The sequence below is a fragment of the Eurosta solidaginis genome, chromosome 2 (genome assembly GCF_040869045.1).
Source record: "Eurosta solidaginis isolate ZX-2024a chromosome 2, ASM4086904v1, whole genome shotgun sequence".
NCBI classification, from domain to species: Eukaryota; Metazoa; Arthropoda; class Insecta; order Diptera; family Tephritidae; genus Eurosta; species Eurosta solidaginis.
Window position 1 is genome coordinate 68,915,354 of NC_090320.1, and position 20,822 is coordinate 68,936,175.

At 39.3% G+C, this 20,822-nt stretch overlaps 1 protein-coding gene across 7 annotated transcripts in view; it reads right to left on the reverse strand.

Moving 5' to 3' along the window:
* kuz (zinc-dependent metalloprotease kuz) overlaps positions 1 to 20,822 on the reverse strand; it is a 678,429-nt gene that overhangs the window by 549,688 nt on the left and 107,919 nt on the right. For all 7 annotated transcript variants that reach the window (XR_010949517.1, XR_010949515.1, XR_010949516.1 and 4 more), the window contains exon 3: positions 13,889 to 13,921. Coding sequence is in view for 2 of the 7 variants with exons in the window: in XM_067765619.1 (XP_067621720.1) it covers positions 13,889 to 13,921 (33 nt within the window). In the remaining 5 variants the exon portion in view is untranslated. The remainder of the gene's footprint in view (positions 1 to 13,888; positions 13,922 to 20,822) is intronic.

A 20,822-nucleotide genomic window follows, 5' to 3' on the forward strand; every position in this document is an offset into this window, starting at 1 on the left:
TACCGCAGGCGTTTTTTGTGTCTGTTTAATATTTGTACAAATGTACAATACTAGATTTTGGCATCAGCGTTTTTTACCCTTAACTGTTGCATCAAAAGATGAAAATGATCGCTACTGTTTTTTATCTATTTATCTTTGCGTATGGGTGTTTCCCGCGTTAGGGATGCTCCATCCTGACACACTCTTTTGAGCATAGAAACCATAGCAGGCATAATGCTGAAAATTTGCATAGCTTTCTACCTAACTCAAATACAAAAATCTTTCGTAAGTGATGCACACGTCATCATAAAGTTGCTGCTCAGATGTACATATGTAACTCATATTTCAAGCGGCATTATTGGAATGGTTTATGAAGGAACATGCAAAGACTATGGCGCATAGTCATAGTCAAAATCAAATAGATTTTATATTTAGCTGCAGATTTTTTGACAGATAGCTCATAGAAAATTATATCAAAAAGCTGCAACTAAATTTAAAACCTATTTTATTTTGACTATGCGCCTATATATTTTTATAAAATATGCCACTTACCATACGGTGCACCATAAAAAAATTTGAATTTTCTTTTTCGAATTTATAAAATATTCCACTTATCTACGGCAAATTCGTGTGCAAGAATTATTTTCTTAGCTGGCCTCTAAGGTGGTTTTCTGAGGGTGGCACGCTAACTTCACGTGAAGTTGGCGGTGCACCATAAAAAAAATTGAAAATTTATTTTTTCGAATTTATAAAATATGACACTTATCTACGGCAAATTTACGGCAAATTTACGGCAAATTCGTGTGCAAGAATTATTTTCCTAGCAGGCCTCTAAGGAGGTTTTCTGAGGGTGGCACGCTAACTTCACGTGAAGTTGGCAGTGCATCATAAAAAAAAGTTAAGTTTTATTTTTTCGAAATTATATAATATGCCACTTATCTACGGCAAATTTACGGCAAATTCGTGTGCAAGAATTATTTTCCTACCTGGTCTCTAAGGTGGTTTTCTGAGGGTGGCACGCTAACTTCACGTGAAGTTGGCGTGCCACCCTGTATTTTCTAAAACATGGCCACGGCAAATTTTTTTGTTTCACGTATAATTCACGGCAAATTCAGCGGCAAGAATTATTTTCCTAACTAGCGTCTAAGGTGGTTTTCGAAAAGTGGCACGCTAACTTCACGTGAAGTTGGCGGTGCACCATAAAAAAAAGTTAAATTTTATTTTTTCGAAATTATATAATATGCCACTTATCTACGGCAAATTTAAGGCAAATTCGTGTGCAAGAATTAATTTCCTAGCTGGTCTCTAAGGTGGTTTTCTGAGGGTGGCACGCTAACTTCACGTGAAGTTGGCGTGCCACCCTGTATTTTCTAAAATATGGCCACGGCAAATTTTTTTCTTTCACGGATAAATTACGGCAAATTCACGGCAATTTTCCCAATAGGTAATTTTTTTCCACGTAAAAGTTTTCTTGCCAACTTCAGAGAGGTTTCCATATTACAGCAAAGAGCCATTTTAGTTAATATCTTTGAACAAAAGATAATATGGCACCTCCAGAAATAATAACGAATTCATCCCAAGAACAGCTCACTGCGAAAGAAATCATACTTAGTTCAAATGCTGACTTGATATCAGTGTTCAGTACAGACAGACACATCAAAATCTCGTCTTGTGGTCTATATCTTAGGAAAAAAGAAAGGTTGCTATCGTCGGAAGGGTAATTTTTGAACGAAGAAGGTACCTAAGAGCACTTAGGATGAAATGGCAATAAAACCATCGAGCAATGATCTTTGTGAATTACCTTTTCTGTTAAAGTTCCCGACCACTTAGTTGGTCAAAGAGCTTCCCAGGTCTTTGAGCAGCATGTGGTAACAATGGAGAGAGTTAGGAGGGTCTTCAGAGTACCGACCAAGGGCCCACACCGAGGATGGAAGATGGAAAGGTCTTTGCAAAGAAATGTATTACTCGATAAGAGGGCGTTACCCTGCAGAAGATGCTTCACGAATTCTTGAGTGCAAAAAATTTACACTGGGCGCCATTTTAATACCAACGAAGCATTTTACAAGGTGGCTTGGGATAGTGACTGCTGAGGGGAATATCACCCTATCTAGGCTGCTGTTTCGAAGACGCCCTACCACATAAACCTTTTGAATAAAGCGCTATTTCAAAATTTGTTTCAAAACGTTCTACCTGAGCTTCAATTTAATACATTTTGACATTAGCCGGGGGCGTTTATGAAACCAATTCGGAAATAGGGGGCTTTTCAAATATATTCTCAGATAGGCGCATAATTGAAGGTATTCCACTGAGCCGTCGATTTGCAATAGTGGACGGTCTAAATATTTGCAGACTTCTGAACTCTGTAACTCTAGAAACGTATATCACATGGCGTACCCTTCCCGTTTATTGAGTTGTGATCCTAAGAAGCCTATTCCAAGATCTATGATCTGCTAAGAGGTAGCGTACTTTACTTGCCTCACCAGTCTTATATGAAGAAAACTTGTGAGTATCCTAGGCAATATTCCACAGAGTTTTTCGGACTTGCTTAAAGCTCGACATAAGGGAGTAAAATGGATGGAAGAGTAGACATGTAGTCCAATAATGCAATATCTTGAGGTTGGCCACGTTTTTGACCTACCTGGTTATTGCAACGTGCTCCTAATGTGGTCACCTGCGTGTATGGTGTCTCAATGCAACATCTGTTATGTAGGAATCCATCTTCATTGCCTCAACATACTGGATAATGAATTTTGTAGTGGATGTATTGTAGGGAGACAAGATATAATAATCTAACCCCTTCATGCTAAGCTGCAAAGATTACCTCGGTTTTTGATTTTGTAGGGCTTATCTAGAATCGAGGCCAATCTTATTCGGAATCATATCATTGCAAATTGATATTTGGGAGCGAAGGCCCTGAGGAGTGTTATAGATGTTGATGGTCCGCTGCCAGATGCAGATCCGGTACGTTAAGGTAACAAGCACCATAAAGGTACTTGCCGAACATATCAGGAAAGATTTGGTATGACCACATTCAAGGGGTTGACATCTTTTAGGCCATCCTGCCCTCCCACCACCTAGACCCATCACGAGTTCGGGGTTGCTAGAACCTCGGCTGTTAATTCGCCACGGGTAGGTGGGGTTGACTATTGGGTTGGAGAAGCTGGCAACCCCTTGAGAGGGTTGCGCTATTCAACCCCTTGAATGCCTGTTACGACAGGCATACCTACCGCGGGTATATTCTAAGCCCCTTACCCGCTGAGGGTAGAACCATGGTAATACTCACAGGCTCGAAATTTCAAAATTTTTAGTTAGCTCAATTTAAAATAAATAGGTGTGCGTTGTAATAATGTCCGATTGGTATATTCCTTTGACAGCACTCCATCGCGCTTTGCCATGTTTAAAACAAACGAAGTGTTTTTTTCGCACGGCCCTGCAAACCTGGGCTTAAGCTTTTCTTCACGAGCTGTGCTAGCCTTTCACACGATGAACTGAAAAGTGTTGGTTTTCCAGGGTTGGTTTTTGAAGAGCTGAAACGTGTTAGTTTTCCACTCATACAAGAAACATGTTAGTCTTCTACGGAATTTTGAGACGTGCTAATCTTCCATGGGACCGAAGATATATAATCGCACAGCAATCTAGTGTATTCATGTTCCCGAGACCACCGAAATAGTTCCTTAATACTATCTATATATTGCCTTAAATAATCCCGACAATCACAGTAAATAAAGGCGAAATTATACCGTATGAAATGTTTCAGAGCTTATCCACACAAAAAACAGCCTACTTAAAAAATTAGAGGAGGTATGCAGACTATCAATGCTTAGCATTACGGGTGCCCTGAAAACAACCGCTGCACTGTATGCCATTCTGCATATTCCACCTGTAGACCTGGTAGCAAAGAACATAGCGTTGACAACTGCAACCAGGCTCGGTGCCTCGGGCAGCTTGAGCGCCGACCATACGTCATAGTAGTATAGCGTCATCAATCACAAGACGAACAGACTACCTGAATCCCTGTCTGCGCTTCGAGGGCGATCTTAAGGGCACAATAGAGATGGTTGGTTGGCAGTCGAGGCGATACATGTGTACACAGATGATCCAATGGTAGTGGAAGGAGTTGGGTCTGCGGTATACTGTGGTGATCCGGAAATAAACAGATCCTAAGGCTGCCGGATTATTGTAGCGTTTTCCAAGCGGAAATAGTAGCCGTAACCAAAGCAGTGGAAACCGCGGAGGAGAATAGCTTAAGCTGCAACCATGTTAACTTTTATATTGACATTCAAGCAGAAATTAAGGCAATAATCTCGCCCAGCACAGCATCTAAATACGTTTTAGAGTGTAAGCAGTCCCTGGAGAAAACCGGGATAGGGAGAAGCATACATCTATACTGGGTCTCCGGGCATATGGGATAAATGGGAATGAAAAAGCGGATTAACTAGCTAAAAAGGGCGCATCCCTTGAAGCTTGCTCCATAGACGTCCCAATTAGACTGGGCGAGATTAAGCGAGGGCGAGAGGTACACATGATCGACCAAGCATGAAAGGTGCGCCTAGGCGTGGGTTCAAGCGCGGGGCTGTAAAGTGTCGAAGATTATGTGTAGGTCTTACAACTTAGACTAACAAAGTTGCTACTGTCATTAAAAAGAGAGGACTGTAGACTCATTACGGGTATTCTGACTGGACACTGCCTTCTGGCGTCGCATGCCTTTAAATTAGGCTTGGTCAGTGATAGCAGAGGTATGAATTGCGGGCTGGAGGAAGAAACGATCGAGCACGTTTTGTGCTCGTGCCCTGCGCTTGCCAGGCTAAGACTCCAGCTATTAGGTCAGATCTAGAAGCAGCAAGTTACTTAAGTCCTAGGAAGCTTCTAGTATTTGCCAAGAGGACGGAGTTGTTTCATAACATAGATCCTGGTTTTTGATAGGGTTTTTCAGTTTGGTCGTTAAAACTAACTTCTGGACACATTCAGTCTCATGGACCGGCCAGTTCAACCTAACCTAACATATCCCGAGATGACCGAAAACAATCCCAAAATCAACATGAAGTGACCTCGAAAAATTTATTGAAAAAGTATCCTGTAGTTTGCCCCAGCTTCCAATTTGGACTCCATAAAAATCAAATTGCAAAGCTCTTGTCCCGGTTCCGGTTGCGGTAATCTCACTTTCGTAGCATATCTAGTTTCTAGACACAATCTTAGCCCAAAGGATTTAATGTAATTTGCCACTCTAAAGATCATTGAAAATGTATCCAAAGACTTCTACAAGTTGGTTTCGAAGTTCACTTCCGAACATGCCACGTCTGGGTGGTGAGTCAAACACTTTATCAACTGTTCTATCGCCAATACCGGCTTTTCATTTATTTACTTTTCCTGTGCCATTTATTCGCCATTTCATACATTGTTCTATTAGCAATGAAACAGTGTCTTTATCCTTTCTCAGTTCACCATCACATCATCAGCAACGGAAGACAATGACTTTAATAGTGAGATTTGGTGTATTTTCCGCAGTCTTCTTCATTTTCTTACTTTGTGAAGGGAATTTTTTTTCAGATTTACACATACAAACAAAATCCGAATTTATATCTCCCTTAACGTTCGCACACAGTAAGTAAACCAAAACTAAACCACAATGCCAACCCCATAAACTTCAAAATAACTCAGTAACGAATAAAGAATTCACCAAACGACCAACCACACCAACCAACGAACCAATGAACCCACAAACCAAAGTAGCAGTCAAAAGATGAATGGACGTAAATACAACAACAAGCTTTGGAATGATACTTTTAATATGAAAGTTTTTGTTTTAAACTAAAATCCTCTTTGAAGTAGTTTATGTATTCTTTTGCGGCAATGGGATTTGCTGTGTCACATTCCGCTGCTGTTCTGCCATCGCCGGCTGGCTGGTAAATGCTCGCTCATAGAACTCGAATGTTTATAAGCTGACGACAATGACGAAGATGAGTATGGCGCCAGTAAAAGTATTTGTATGAACGGTCTTCTTAAGTAGTAAATTTTCTGTCGGATTTAATTATTCTTTTTGATAACAACAACACACAACGTAGAGATGAAGTTTAAATAAATTCGAATGGGGGTTTGTTTGTTTGAGTGTGTTCGAGATCACAAGATTGTTGCATGACAGCTCAAATTAATACTTATTGTATGCTGCAATATTATTAGACAGTTGGGGAAAACCCGAAAATTGAAGATGTTCAATATGGCAAGCTTTTAATGTTGAAATACTGCAGCAGATTTCAGTGAATAAAGTTGCAAACCAAAATTTTTAGTTGTACTAATATTTCATTACAGTGAATTAAGTTGAGAGGGCTTGTAGAGGATTTCTCACAACTCCAGTCGAAGACATTTGTGTAAACTCTGAATGCGCACAATGACCACGTGGTAGTGGTTAGAACTTTGCGCCCAGCCAGATCTTTTATACTTCGTTTGAAAATAAGAGTTCTGCTCCTGCTTCTCAATGATGGTCATGGATGAGACTTCGAAATGGTCTCATGGTCTAAGGCAAGATCATTGCCGTTTCGATTACCTGCAGGAGTTCATCAAGTAACCTTTTTGAAGTGGAAATATCTTAGCTTACCGTTTGAGGGAATCCAGATGGTAAGCGTATGATATGTTTGAGTGTAAGCGGTAAGTGTTATGCCGTAGGTGGGCGACTACAAAGTGTAAGTGCAAGGTGGATGTAGGTGTGATTTGTGGGAATAGTATGCTGTATTAGACCCTACAGAATGTCAGTGTGGCCGTTGAGTCGGAGTGGTGGAAGGAAATGTGGTATATGCGGTTTATTGCTTTTTAATAGAAGTGTTTTACATTTGTTGTCGACAATACACGTTTTCAATGAACTATCCGGTTATTATCGATCAGTTACCGGTTTTTTATCGGAAGTATATCGATTTGATATTGAACAATACCAAATTGAAAAAATATCGAAATGCTATCGGCTTGTTATCGATTTGTTATCGGTGTGCTATTGAAAAAATACCGAAATGTTATCGAATTGTTATCGATTTGATATCGACGACTTATCGGTGTGTCATAAACATTTTACCGGTTGGTTATCGAAATGTTATCGATTTGTTAAAGATAACAGCGTCATCGTTTGCAGTCAAACATGTAACGATAACCGATAATTAACTAGCACCTCAGTCTTAATTGTGAGTTAGTAGCTGAAAATCGATACCGGTTCGAGCCAGTTCACCGACAGAAAGTTAATTAAGTGCAATGAAAATTCGGTGTCAAAACGTAGGAGTGGACAAGTTTCAAGGTGTGGATGCCGATTCTCGGTGAAATACTAAAGAAAGGCGGATCCAGAGAGAGGGTTTATGGGCTATAAATAAACAATATTCAAAGGAAACCAATGAGTGCGAATAGCTGGAGGTACTAGCCAATAGTAAATTCAACGCAAAAAGGCAAATTCAAGACCGCGGTGAACCCCGGCCAGAACGAAGCCGGCGACGTGGTAGCCGATGTTTAAAGACTGCTGGGATATTGGAGTTAACTTTTCTATTCCCCATTCTTGGCAACAAATTCTACCTAGACTTGAGCGTTTTATTCGTTCCACAGAAGATAAAGCACTAGCGATCGTGGCTCGCAAGGTGCGAAGTACTTATGTAAAATGGGAATGCTATTTTTGTCACAGATTTTCAGCTTTTCGATGTTTTTGGAGAACCATTTCCCCGTCTCACTCATGGATCCGCCAAATATGGTTATTGAAATCACACCTCCGATTTTAGATTAGGCTAAGCACCTTACATTATAATTGGGAAGCATGTGCTGGGTTCGACTGCATACTCTTTACCAGTTCTTCTCCTCGGCCGCGACATTGTCAATCTAACTTCGTCATAGTCCGGTGGCGGTACGTATATGTAAGCTGTTCTAAGATTTTGTAGTATCGGATTCTTTATGTCCCTTGCTATCGATCAATTTGATCAGATTTTCTTTCTCAATATCCGTTAATCTATATAAGTAGTAGGTAGTAGTGTTATCATAGGCCCTTTAATGATTCAAAAAAGAAACTCTGCAAGAAACGACTACATCTCACTCCAAAAAATGATTGAAAAGGTCAGTCAAGGTCTTTAAGCCTAAAGTTTTCTATAAGAGGGCTCAAGTACATTCTTAGGGCATGGGGTAATTTACATGTGGAAACGAGTCATGGGTGCTTAGAATATATACGCGGCAGGCATGTCTGTCGTAAGTGGCGACTAAAACACCCAAGTGATTGAAGGGGTTGTGTAGCTCATCCATTTCAAACAATTTCCAGCATTATTTATAGCTTCTCCAACCCAATTGTGAACTCACCTATCCTGTTTCTTTAGCAGACGAGGGTCTGGCGACCCCAACTTATAGGGCCAACCGGGTGAGTTACCGGAACGTACAGGATATATATTCAGCAAAGGGCCATGAACAACATGGATAACCCCCTCCAAAACTTTATGCGAGTGTCTTTATCGCTACAACAACAACAACTACAGTTCAACCGACTTATATAATATATCCCCAGCCCTACCTAAAATGTTTGAAAGAATTATGAGCAGCTGCACACAATTTTGTACATCCTTCCTTATTGTTAAAGTTTTTGAGTTGATCTTGGTCGTACGACAACCTTCCCGACAAGTCGAGCTCAGCGGCTTAGCGTCCGCCACAGCAACGCCTCTTGCTATCCGAGACGTCCGGCTCCATTCAAATAAAAAATACCCCTTGGTTGCGAATCGTCCAATAGGCACCCTGGATTAGGGGGCTGCCAGTTCTTGGCCACCAACATCCATCCAAACCAACATTGCAGTTGCTAATTTTTTCCACAGGGTATTTACTCTGGCATTTAGCTTGCACTATTATAATTTTTTTACAGGCAGCTCGGGTTATCAACCTTGCCCATTCTGTGCAGGTATTTGCGGAAGTAACCTTGTTCGGTTAGAAACTGGGTCAGTTGAAAGTCTACCTCTCCGTGTGATCGCTTCAAACATGGATTCAGTTCAGGGTTTAGTACCCTAGTCCACTTTCCTACGATGCTATTGCTCCACTGTTCTTGCCAGCGTCGAATCGATTCTTCTCGCGCCTGTATGGCAACAGCAGCTCTACTCGCTTGCGATCTGTTGTCGTATATGGCTTTTCTTACTTCAGCGAGAAGATATATCGGAATGGTTCACGCAACGACCAGGACAGCTTCAGCCAAGACCGTGCGGTAAGCCGGAGCTATTCGCAGCGCCCCTCTTCGTTGGACTGAGGTGAGGGCGATTCGGTTCTTCCGGTATTTCATTGCTTTCGCCCAGATTTTTGCACCGCATAAGTGTATAGAATCCGAGGCTGATGCAAGCAGCTTCCTTGTGCATGGCTTTGGACTAGCTGTGTTTGCTCTTTCGCAGGCTCCTCGTATGTGATCCGAGAAGATGTGTTTGCTGTCTCATCTCACTCCCAGACATTTCGTTGAAGAGAGTGTTTCTATTGGCTGGTACCCAACCGTCATATTCCTGGTAGTGAGAATCCGTCTCTTTCTGAGGATGACGATCTCGATTTTTGCTGCTAGTAGCTGGAGACCGTGCTCAGCCATCCATCTATTTACATTACGCAAGACCTGGTTTAATTTTAGCTGTGCCAGCTCGCAGCTTGGTGCTGTTGTCACAGCTGCTATTTATTTATCGAACTATTATACTACATTAAAACGAATCAAAGGAACTTTCGAACAACCTCCGCAAAATGAATCGTATTAAATCTACAACACGAATAAGCCAACAAAGCGAAATATTAGCGATGCTAGCATTTTCCATGACCATGAACTTCCTTACCAAACCAGATATAACTTTTATCAAATCCTAAGTTTATTGGCACTTGTTTACAAATTGAACAATGAAAAATCGATTTTCACAACTTGCGTCCGGTGATCTTTTTTTTTTTTTTGTATACTCAAAACATTTTGGAGACAAACCTACCCAACCAGCAGACATCGGTCGGCGCGAATATCAAACATGTCAGCTGGCATACAAAGTGGAATAACAAAGACGCTATTTTGCTGTAACAATAACAGCTGAGTGCCAAACAAAAGCGAAAAAGCACACGATGATAGTGTAAGCAGATGAGGAGGAAACATACGACGGTTGGACAGGCAAACATTTTGGGATAGACTGTAGTAAGTACGAGATCAAAAATGAGGGAGCGATGCACTGATTTGAATAGTTTGGGCATTAAAAGAAACAGGGAAACCTAAATAAAAGCAAACAGTCGCACAAAAGAAGTAAAAGATGCAATAAATTTAAATCAGAAAAATTAACGCCACACATTCATTCCACAAACCCCAATGGAAGTATATAAAATAATACCTGACGACTGGCCATACTTAAGTACGTATCTCAACAGGCACAACTGCACAAATGTTAGCACAACGCTCGGGGCAAAGATATTTTTGCAAAATAATTGTACAGAATTGCAACCGCAGTACAAATATAAATGGCACATTTAAAAGAGGTCGGTTACAGCATGCAACCGTGGCGTGGAAGGATGCGCGCATGGCAAATACAACTATCGTGCATCCAGAGACTGACTGCCAACTAAGAAGGGAGGTTGGGATAAGAAGCTCACATTCAAAGAGGAATCCTTTCAGATATTTTATGCGCGTCAGGCAGCTACCCAAGGCAAATGGTAGCCGCTTGGGAGGCAGAAATGAGAGCTTATTATGAATTGGACTACTTTTGGCGCTCAAACACACATACACGCACACACCATTTGCTACACAAGCGATGACGTGATGAAGCCGCATAGCAGCGAAAACTTGCTGTGAACGAGTAAATAGTAAAAGTTTTCGCAACGCCAACTGTGGTAATACGCCAACAGGCACAACTGGATGAGTAGAGAACAGAAACGGAAAAGTAATAAGAGCCAAAAAAAAAATAAAAAATGTTAAGAGGCAAAAAATAAGCCAAAGTAATGAGTGCAAATAGAGCAAAGTGTATAAAAACTGGTATGATTTGCAGCAGAGTAACGGGAATGATTGTGGTCAGGCAGATATGTAGCTGGTAGCCAGTCAGCCAGTCAGCTGACGTAATGGGCACACAAAATGTTGTTTATGTTTCTCACAACAGAGGTGTTTATATTTTTAATGAAAAGTCAGCGTGGGGCATCAGGATCATAGGATCCGACTACCCAAGTAATAATTCTATTTATTATTTATTTGGAGCACATGGATGGCCTAAAAGGTTCAATGTGGTCAAATTAAAATGTTCCCGAGATTGTTGCGCTTATACCTTTATGATGCTTGTTACCGGATATATATCCGGCAAAGGACAATCAGCATCGATAACCTCTGTATTTCTGCAAAATGAAAAACTGTTTGAAGATAGTCGAGGTGAGATACACGGATAGTCAACGTGATATATTAGTCCATCTTTCGTTCAATGAAGTGGCAACCAAATTTGCTTTAGACTTTGCATAGCACCGCTAATAGGGCAACAATCTTCTCAGATAGCCAGACAGGTATTCAGGCTATCAGTGGAATAACAATATTGTCGAGTCAGATTGATTAGTGTAAAGAGTGGGTCATGAACCTGGATTAGATTTAGAAACTTATCAATTGGGGAAACAGCGAAAACGTGTCGTAGGGCGAATGCAGTCCTTGCTCCACTAGAAGTTATCTGCAAAGGCTTCTGGATTGCATCTTTTGCCACTGACATCATAAGACTAATAAGTAGGGTAATCGCAGATTCAAGATGAGCCATTAGCCTGGGTAGCTGCTACATAACAACCACAACATCATAGAGATGCAAGGATCCTTACCACTGGGCCAGAGATCTAAATTGGTTAGGAATGATAGTGTCCTATGCGAAAGGCATGGACTACGTGATGATGTTTAGTGCTGCACCCCACCTGTCCGCTGGTGTCTGTCGTCGAACACTGGAGTAGAACTCATTCAATCCACAATCGAAAAGGGCACACATATTTTCTTTCAAAATGAATACACGTTATTTTGTTGATGGAATGTAGTTCAGACGTACAGACACACGCCTCGCGGTGGAGAAATCTATCTAATTTTAATATTTGAAGGGAACTGTGTCCAGCTGCTGATTAATGGAAAGGGTGACAGACATAACATCTATGGACAGCGTACGGCTGCGGTGGAATCGGCGAGTAGGATTTGTGACTCGGCGATGCGCAAATTTCGAATCGGTTGATCGATTTACAAGCAACCGGTGGCTGATGACATCGATGTCAGGCGAGACGCAACTGGTAAATCGGTGGATGTCAGTGGATAGAGGTGGTAAATCGGAAATTCCCAGATTACGAATCGGTTGACAGATTTCCAAGCAACCGGTGGTTGGTAAAATCGATATACGGCAGCTAACGTATCAATCGGTCGCAGCTAACGTATCGGTGGTTGTACACCCAGGTTATTAACATTACGGCTTGGCACCGTAGATACGGGGGCGGTGGACACACCTGTGTCTGGGAGAAGGAATGGGTCAGAACTAGTTTCCTTCACGCCCAATCTCCGGGTACGTCAAAAAGTAGTGGGCGAATGAGATCACATACTGATCAAAAGTGGCGGGACTGTGCAAAAAATATAATTACATCTGTTCACGCAAAGTGTTTGCGGTACAGACTTCCCTTATCATAGGTCGTGTCTTCGATGATCTGTCAAATGCAAACTGTTTCTACTTAAGTGTAAGTCGTTATAAAGAGTTTGAACAGTTTGCGCACTCGCGGCTAGAAATACAGTAAACTTCCAAACTCATCGCAGACCTACGTAAAAATAGTGGTATATTAGAGCGATTTTCCGTCATACCTTGTCAAATTTTGTTTCGAGACAAACCAGTTTCGGCGTTGCTCCATCATCAGTGTCATTTTTCGTTATCTTATGTTGTTGTCGTTGCCTTATATATAGTTCGTAGGTGTATGAGCAGATATTGTCAAATTGAATGTTCGTGCATGTATTTATGTGCGTGCTATGTGTTCATTCAGAAATGGTGGTGGTTTTCATTGATTAGCTTGTGTAGTTAGCTGTGGCAGGTAGAAGTCAGTAATTTTAGTCGTTTGACCTTTTTTGTGTGTTTTTGATTTGGGTGGCTTATTGTTTTGAGTTTATTAGTTGTTTGTTGTATCTGTGTGATTATATTTTTTTTTAACAAGTTTTAAATATTCAAACATTGTGCCGAAAATAGCGTTTGAATGTTCGTTTACTACTCTATCGCCGTTTGGTTTTTGTTTGTAAATTTCAAAGTTTTCGAGTTTCAGACGTCGACCTTTTGCTTGCATTTGAAGGACTTTGATTGTTTTATTGATGTTTGCTGGGAAACATTTATTTTCGATCATGAGATTTACAAATTTGGACTCTGATAACCTTGCAGATGCTGTGACGGCTAGACGGATCCTCTGAGTTAGTGTTAGTTCTTCGTTTTTGCTCTAAACTGTTCGCTGTTTCTAACGCTATGCTGTTGTATTTTTTGAAAAAGTCTACCAATTCATAAGTTCCTTCTCCAGTTATTGCCACTCCCCTTTTATTGCTCTCACAACACTGGGAAGCGCTACTTTGTAGAACTTCAAATCTGGTTAAAAAGTCTGCAAAAAATATTTTTTTTGCATTTTCGCATTTACTTTTGCTTTTTTGCCATTTTTACAAACTAGTTTTTATCTCATCAAAATTTTCTATAATTCTTATTTTATTTTCTTTGAATTGAATTGTGGCTTCTGGAGCTGAAGCACTGTGCATAAATGCAAGTATCTACATCTCTATATATTATTTTATTTATGTTATAGAATTCGCTTATATTTACGTCTTCCTATTCATTTTTGCCATTTGATTTTATTTCAACTTTTTACGCTCTTTATTTCATAGCACTGCAAATGCTTCGAACGCTTTTCATTCAGTCATTCATTCCTTCATTCGTTGGCGAGCTGCTAAAAAAAAACTTACCTCTTTCAATTCCGGAAATGTCTTTTGCGTAGCCTGAAATTAATGAAGAAAAAAAAAACAAAATTAGTAAAATTAATGTTTTAGTTACGTTTCAGGTTGAAGCAGATTTTAATGGAGCACAATTGCGGGAATCCCCTCCACACCAACCACACAAATCATTAATTACAAAAAATGATGTAATATAAATAGTAGAGTGACAATTGTTAATAAGGGGGGACGCAGGGGAATGAATAAACTTTTGGATTAATTAAATCTATTATGGTAAAGCTTGCGTTACACTTAAGATAAATGACTTCTATCTGAGAGGTGATATTAAATGTAGTTCTTAGAAGTTGGGTTAAATTTAAATAATCATTACTTTTGTATACCTTTCATAAAAATGAAATATACCATTTATTTTGTCACGAATCTCAAAATTGTAAGTCCTTAAAGGAAAAGAGGTAGACCCACCATTAAGTATACCGAAATAATCAGGATGAAGAGCTGAGTTGATGTCCGCATGTCCGTCTATCTGTCTGTTTGTATGCAAACTAGTCCCTCTATTTTTGAGATACTTATCTTGGTAAAACTTAGTGAGAGGGTATTTTTAAGTGTCCGATCAGACATTTGCCGGAACCGGCCTGATTGGACCACTATAGCATATATCCCCCATATACTGATTTTTCAGAAAAGAGGATTTTTGTCATATCTTCCTCCATTTATCAGATTGAAACTTCAAACTTCACCATATGCTTTCGTATATTGCACATATTGTTGTCTGAAAAAATCATAGAGATTGGTGGAATATATAGTGTATACCCCATATAAACTGTAATTTCTGCCCGCCTCCTTTTTTACGGCTAGAAGCATCAAATTTCATCAAATTGCTTCAAAAACTTACGCTTACGTCATATATAGTTGAAGTAAGTCATTCGTGGTCATAGTTTAAACATGCAGACCACAAAAAACGTGAAAATTTGCATCCTCAAAAAAAGTACCTACCAATTTTTTATTATACCTTTCATGAACATGAAATGGTATATTAACTTTGGTCCGATGTTTGTAACGTTGAGAAATATAGAAGATAGACTCACCATTAAGTATACCGAATTGATCAGGGCGACGAACTGAGTTGATATAGCCATGTCCGTCTGTCCGTCCGTCTGTTTGAACGCAAACTAGTCCCTCAAATTTTGAGATATCTCAATGAAATTTTACAAAAGGATGTATTTTTGTATTATATTAGACATTTGTCGGATCCGGTAGGGTCGGACCACTATAACATATATCTCCCATACAACCGATCGTTCAGATAAGATGATTTTGGTCATTCCTGCCGCAATTTAGAAAGCATAAACGTGAAACTCGGTGATATATATTCTAAAATATCATAGAAGATATCCTGAAAAAATCACTTTGATCGAAGCCATATATAGTATATATCCCATACAACCGATCGTTCAGATAGAAAAATTTTTAGCCACATCTCCCTTAATTTCCAATATAAAAACGTTAAACTTGGTGATATTTATTCTAATATATCATAGAAGATTTTATGAAAAAATCATTTTGATCGGAGCTATATATAATATATATCCCATACAACCGATCGTTCAGATAGAAAGATTTTTGGCCATTTCTGCATCAGCCCAATTCTAAACAAAAATTCCGTGCGAGTTTTTTCCCTTCTCCCATTCCTCGTATTCGAAATAAAAATTCCTTGTGAGGTTTTTCACTTCTCCCTTTCCTCCTATTCTGAACAATGTTCGAACAAGCGGAAACCGGTTATGGGAGAAAAGTACCTATTATGAATGTGAGGGAGAGGGAGATTTCTTTGCCATTTCATAGGATTTTTTTCACTTGTTAAATTAAAGGGAATGCATCAAAATAGTTAAAGGAAATTGGTTCTTTTAAGAAATAACACTTATTTAAATAAATAAATTTGTGCTAAAATATGTATGTACATTCTACCACAATATTCTCACTGTTAATACAACAACAACAACCATAATATTCTTTATTTTAAGTAGAAAAGTATATCATAAGCAACATAAGAGCTCTTGGTATATTTGATGCAGCCATCCAGAAATTGCGCAAGGATTTTTAAGAAGGCTTAAATAGATTTCGGCATATGGCGAAAGGCGAACTCAACTCGACTTGGCCGCCAGAAAAGTGCTTTGCTGAATGAAAGCAGGCAACCCCAGCGGATTTGTGTTATCCCGCTGTCTTCTTCTTCTTATGCTCCTCTGTTGATGTTGCTGTGGCACGAATTCATTACTCATTTCAGTGAATACCACAAGAAATGCAATACTGTGCATTGTTTATATTTTATTTCTTAGTTTCAAACAAATTTGCAACAATAATTAAACTTTTCAATTTTTTAAACGAAATAAGAAATGCGCAACGAAATTTCAATACCTCTCTGAAGTTGGCAAGACAACTTTTACGTGGAAAAAAATTACCTTTTGGGAAAATTGCCGTGAATTTGCCGTAATTTAGCCGTGAAACAAAAAAATTTGCCGTGGCCATATTTTAGAAAATACAGGGTGGCACGCTAACTTCACGTGAAGTTAGCGTGCCACCCTCAGAAAACCACCTTAGAGGCCAGCTAGGAAGATAATTCTTGCACACGAATTTGCCGTAAATTTGCCGTAGATAAGTGGCATATTATATAATTTCGAAAAAAAAAAATTTAACTTTTTTTTATGGTGCACCGCCAACTTCACGTGAAGTTAGCGTGCCACTTTTCGAAAACCACCTTAGACACCAGTTAGGAAAATAATTCTTGCACGTGAATTTGCCGTAAATTTGCCGCGAATTATGCGTGAAACAAAAAAATTTGCCGCGGCCATGTTTTAGAAAATACAGGATGGCACGCCAACTTCACGTGAAGTTAGTGTGCCACCCTCAGAAAACCACCTTAGAGGCCAGCTAGGAAAATAATTCTTGCACACGAATTTGCCGTAGATAAGTGGCATATTTTATAAATTCGAAAAAAGAAATTTCAAATTTTTTTTATAGTGCACCGCCAACTTCACGTGAAGTTAGCGTGCCACCCTCAGAAAACCATCTTAGTGCCCAGCTAGGAAAATAATTCTTGCACACGAATTTGCCGTAAATTTGCCGTAGATAAATGGCATATTTCATAAATTCAAAAAAAAAAATTTCAAATTTTTTTTATGGTGCACCGCCAACTTCACGTGAAGTTAGCGTGCCACCCTCAGAAAACCACCTTAGAGGCCAGCTAGGAAAATAATTCTTGCACACGAATTTGCCGTAAATTTGCCGTAGATAAGTGGCATATTTTATAAATTCGAAAAAAGAAATTTCAAATTTTTTTTATAGTACACCGCCAACTTCGCGTGAAGTTAGCGTGCCACCCTCAGAAAACCATCTTAGTGCCCAGCTAGGAAAATAATTCTTGCACACGAATTTGCCGTAAATTTGCCGTAGATAAATGGCATATTTCATAAATTCAAAAAAAAAAAATTTCAAATTTTTTTTATGGTGCACCGCCAACTTCACGTGAAGTTAGCGTGCCACCCTCAGAAAACCACCTTAGAGGCCAGCTAAGAAAATAATTCTTGCACACGAATTTGCCGTAAATTTGCCGTATATAAGTGGCATATTTTATAAATTTGAAATTTCTTTTTTCGAATTTATAAAATATGCCACTTATCTACGGCAAATTTACGGCAAATTTACGGCAAATTCGTGTGCAAGAATTATTTTCCTAGCTGGCCTCTAAGGCGGTTTTCTGAGGGTGGCACGTTAACTTCACGTGAAGTTGGCGGTACACCATAAAAAATTTGAAATTTCTTTTTTCGAATTTATAAAATATGCCGTTTATCTACGGCAAATTCGTGTGCAAGAATTATTTTCTTAGCTGGCCTCTAAGGTGGTTTTCTGAGGGTGGCACGCTAACTTCACGTGAAGTTGGCGGTGCACTATAAAAAAAATTTGAAATTTCTTTTTTCGAATTTATAAAATATGCCACTTATCTACGGCAAATTTAGGGCAAATTCGTGTGCAAAAATTATTTTCCTAGCTGGCCACTAAGATGGTTTTCTGAGGGTGGCACGCTAACTTCACGTGAAGTTGGCGGTGCACTATAAAAAAAATTTGAAATTTCTTTTTTCGAATTTATAAAATATGCCACTTATCTACGGCAAATTTATGGCAAATTCGTGTGGAAGAATTATTTTCCTAGCTGGCCTCTAAGGCGGTTTTCTGAGGGTGGCACGCTAACTTCACGTGAAGTTGGCGGTGCACCATACAAAAAATTTTAAATTTTTTTTTTTCGAATTTATAAAATATGCAACTTATCTACGGCAAATTCGAGTGCAAGAATTATTTTCCTAGCTGGCCTCTAAGGCGGTTTTCTGAGGGTGGCACGCTAACTTCACGTGAAGTTGGCGGTGCACCATAAAAAAAATTTGAATTTTTTCTTTCGAATTTATGAAATATGCCATTTATCTACTGCAAATTTACGGCAAATTTGTGTGCAATAATTATTTTCCTAGCTGGCCACTAAGATGGTTTTTTGAGGGTGGCACGCTAACTTCACGTGAAGTTGGCGGTGCACTATAAACAAAATTTGAAATTTCTTTTTTCGAATTTATAAAATATGCCACTTATCTACGGCAAATTCGTGTGCAAGAATTATTTTCCTAGCTGGCCTCTAAGGTGGTTTTCTGAGGGTGGCACACTAACTTCAGGTGAAGTTGGCGTGCCACCCTGTATTTTCTAAAACATGGCCGCGGCAAATTTTTTTGTTTCACGGATAATTCACGGCAAATTTACGGCAAATTCTCGTGCAAGAATTATTTTCCTAACTGGTGTCTAAGGTGGTTTTCGAAAAGTGGCACGCTAACTTCACGTGAAGTTGGCGGTGCACCATAAAATAAGTAAAATTTTTTTTTTTCGAAATTATATAATATGCCACTTATCTACGGCAAATTTACGGCAAATTCGTGTGCAAGAATTATCTTCCTAGCTGGCCTCTAAGGTGGTTTTCTGAGGGTGGCACGCTAACTTCACGTGAAGTTAGCGTGCCACCCTGTATTTTCTAAAATATGGCCACGGCAAATTTTTTTGTTTCACGGCTAAATTACGGCAAATTCACGGCAATTTTTCCAATAGGTAATTTTTTTCCACGTAAAAGTTGTCTTGCCAACTTCAGAGAGGTAATTTCAATTCACAAAACAGCTGACTTCGAAAATTCGAAATTCCTATCCCCCAATTATTCTTCTCCCTAGGAGAAAAGAATTGGAGGAATTTTTCCGCGGGAATAAAAAAATCCGCGAGAACAAAATTCCGCGAGAATATTTAGAATTGGTCTGCATTAATTTCCAAAATAAAAACGTGAAACTTGGTGATATATATTCTAATATATCATAGATTTCCTGTAAAAATCATTTCGATCGGAGCTATATATAAAATATATCCTATACAACCGATCGTTCAGATATGGGGTTTTTTTGCCATTTTTTATTTTATATTTATCTTAAAAATCGTTTAGGTATGTACATCTGTTCACTATATACTTCTTATCTTATACATCGGATTATTTGGAGATTACGAATGGGATAAAATTATTGTTCAGCCCCATTCACGAAAGGTATGGCAGTCCCGTCCTTACTTCTTTGTTATTGTTATACACATATTCTCATTTTCTCTATAACAGTCTATTTTAACAACGAGTATTTTCCTCGTAACTGAAATCAGATCATTCAACCAGTTGCCACCCGCACAAATCGGTATTTCATACGATATCAATAACCCAAGCTTAATTTCTAACGAAGCTTTCACTCCAGAAAAATAGCTCATTTTACTTTACAACAATAAAATCTAAGAACAAGTCGGAAATGCCTCTCCAGCTGACACCAAGCTGTTAAAACCACGCCAGTGAAAAATTTAACAAACGTTTAACGTACATCCATACAGGCATTACAATAACAACGAATCAGGCGTAATAACTGTAGTAAAAAGCGATACATAAAAGGAGCTAAAACTCGTAATAGAAAACAAAGGTGGAGCGGCAAATGGTAAAGGATCCATATCGTTATATCGTTAGCCAATTCGAACTGGTTTTTTGAAGAGCTGCAACTTGTACGCTCCGCTTACTTCGTGAGTGAGTTGCCTTGCTTTGCTTTGACGTATTTTTAAACTTTTTGATATTTTTTTTCGCTGGCTGCAATGATTGTTTTGAGTGTTATGTTGAGTTGTTGTTGCCATTTGCTGCTTGCTATCTATAACTGCTTTTCCTTTCATGCTGTCCAGCAACTAAAACCTGTTCATACCATGCGCTCCAGCCATCCTACACCCCCATTGCTGTTCTTGTGTTTTTATCGTAGAAATTCAGCTTCGCATTTATCCATTTAACGGTGGTTTTTATAAATTTTGCATTTGTTTGATTTTTGCCTGCCTTTGTTGGTGCATACAGCTGCGAACGCGATAATAGCAGTGGCAATTTATTATTTTTTTTTTTTTTCAAACTTCATCGATTAGTCATGTTCTTCTGTTTTTATTTTCGGCGACCACCGATGGTGTGCTCCGCCTACCACACCGTATGCCTGGGTTCACACCCCGGGCAAAGCAACATCAAAATTTTAGAAATAAGGTTTTTCAATTAGAAGAAAATTTTTCTAAGCGGGGCCGCCCCTCGGCAGTGTTTGGCAAGCGCTCCGGGTGTATTTCTGCCATGAAAAGCTCTCAGTGAATACTCATCTGCCTTGCAGATGCCTTTCGGAGTCGGCATAAAACATGTAGGTCCCGTCCGGCCAATTTGTAGAGAAAATCAAGAGGAGCACGACGCAAATTGGAAGAGAAGCTCGGCCTTAGATCTCTTCGGAGGTTATCGTGCCTTACATTTATTTTTTTATTTAATTTAAAAAAAAAATCGTAAATTGTGTAACTGAAACTGTGCGAACAAATTTCAAAAACGTTTTCGAAA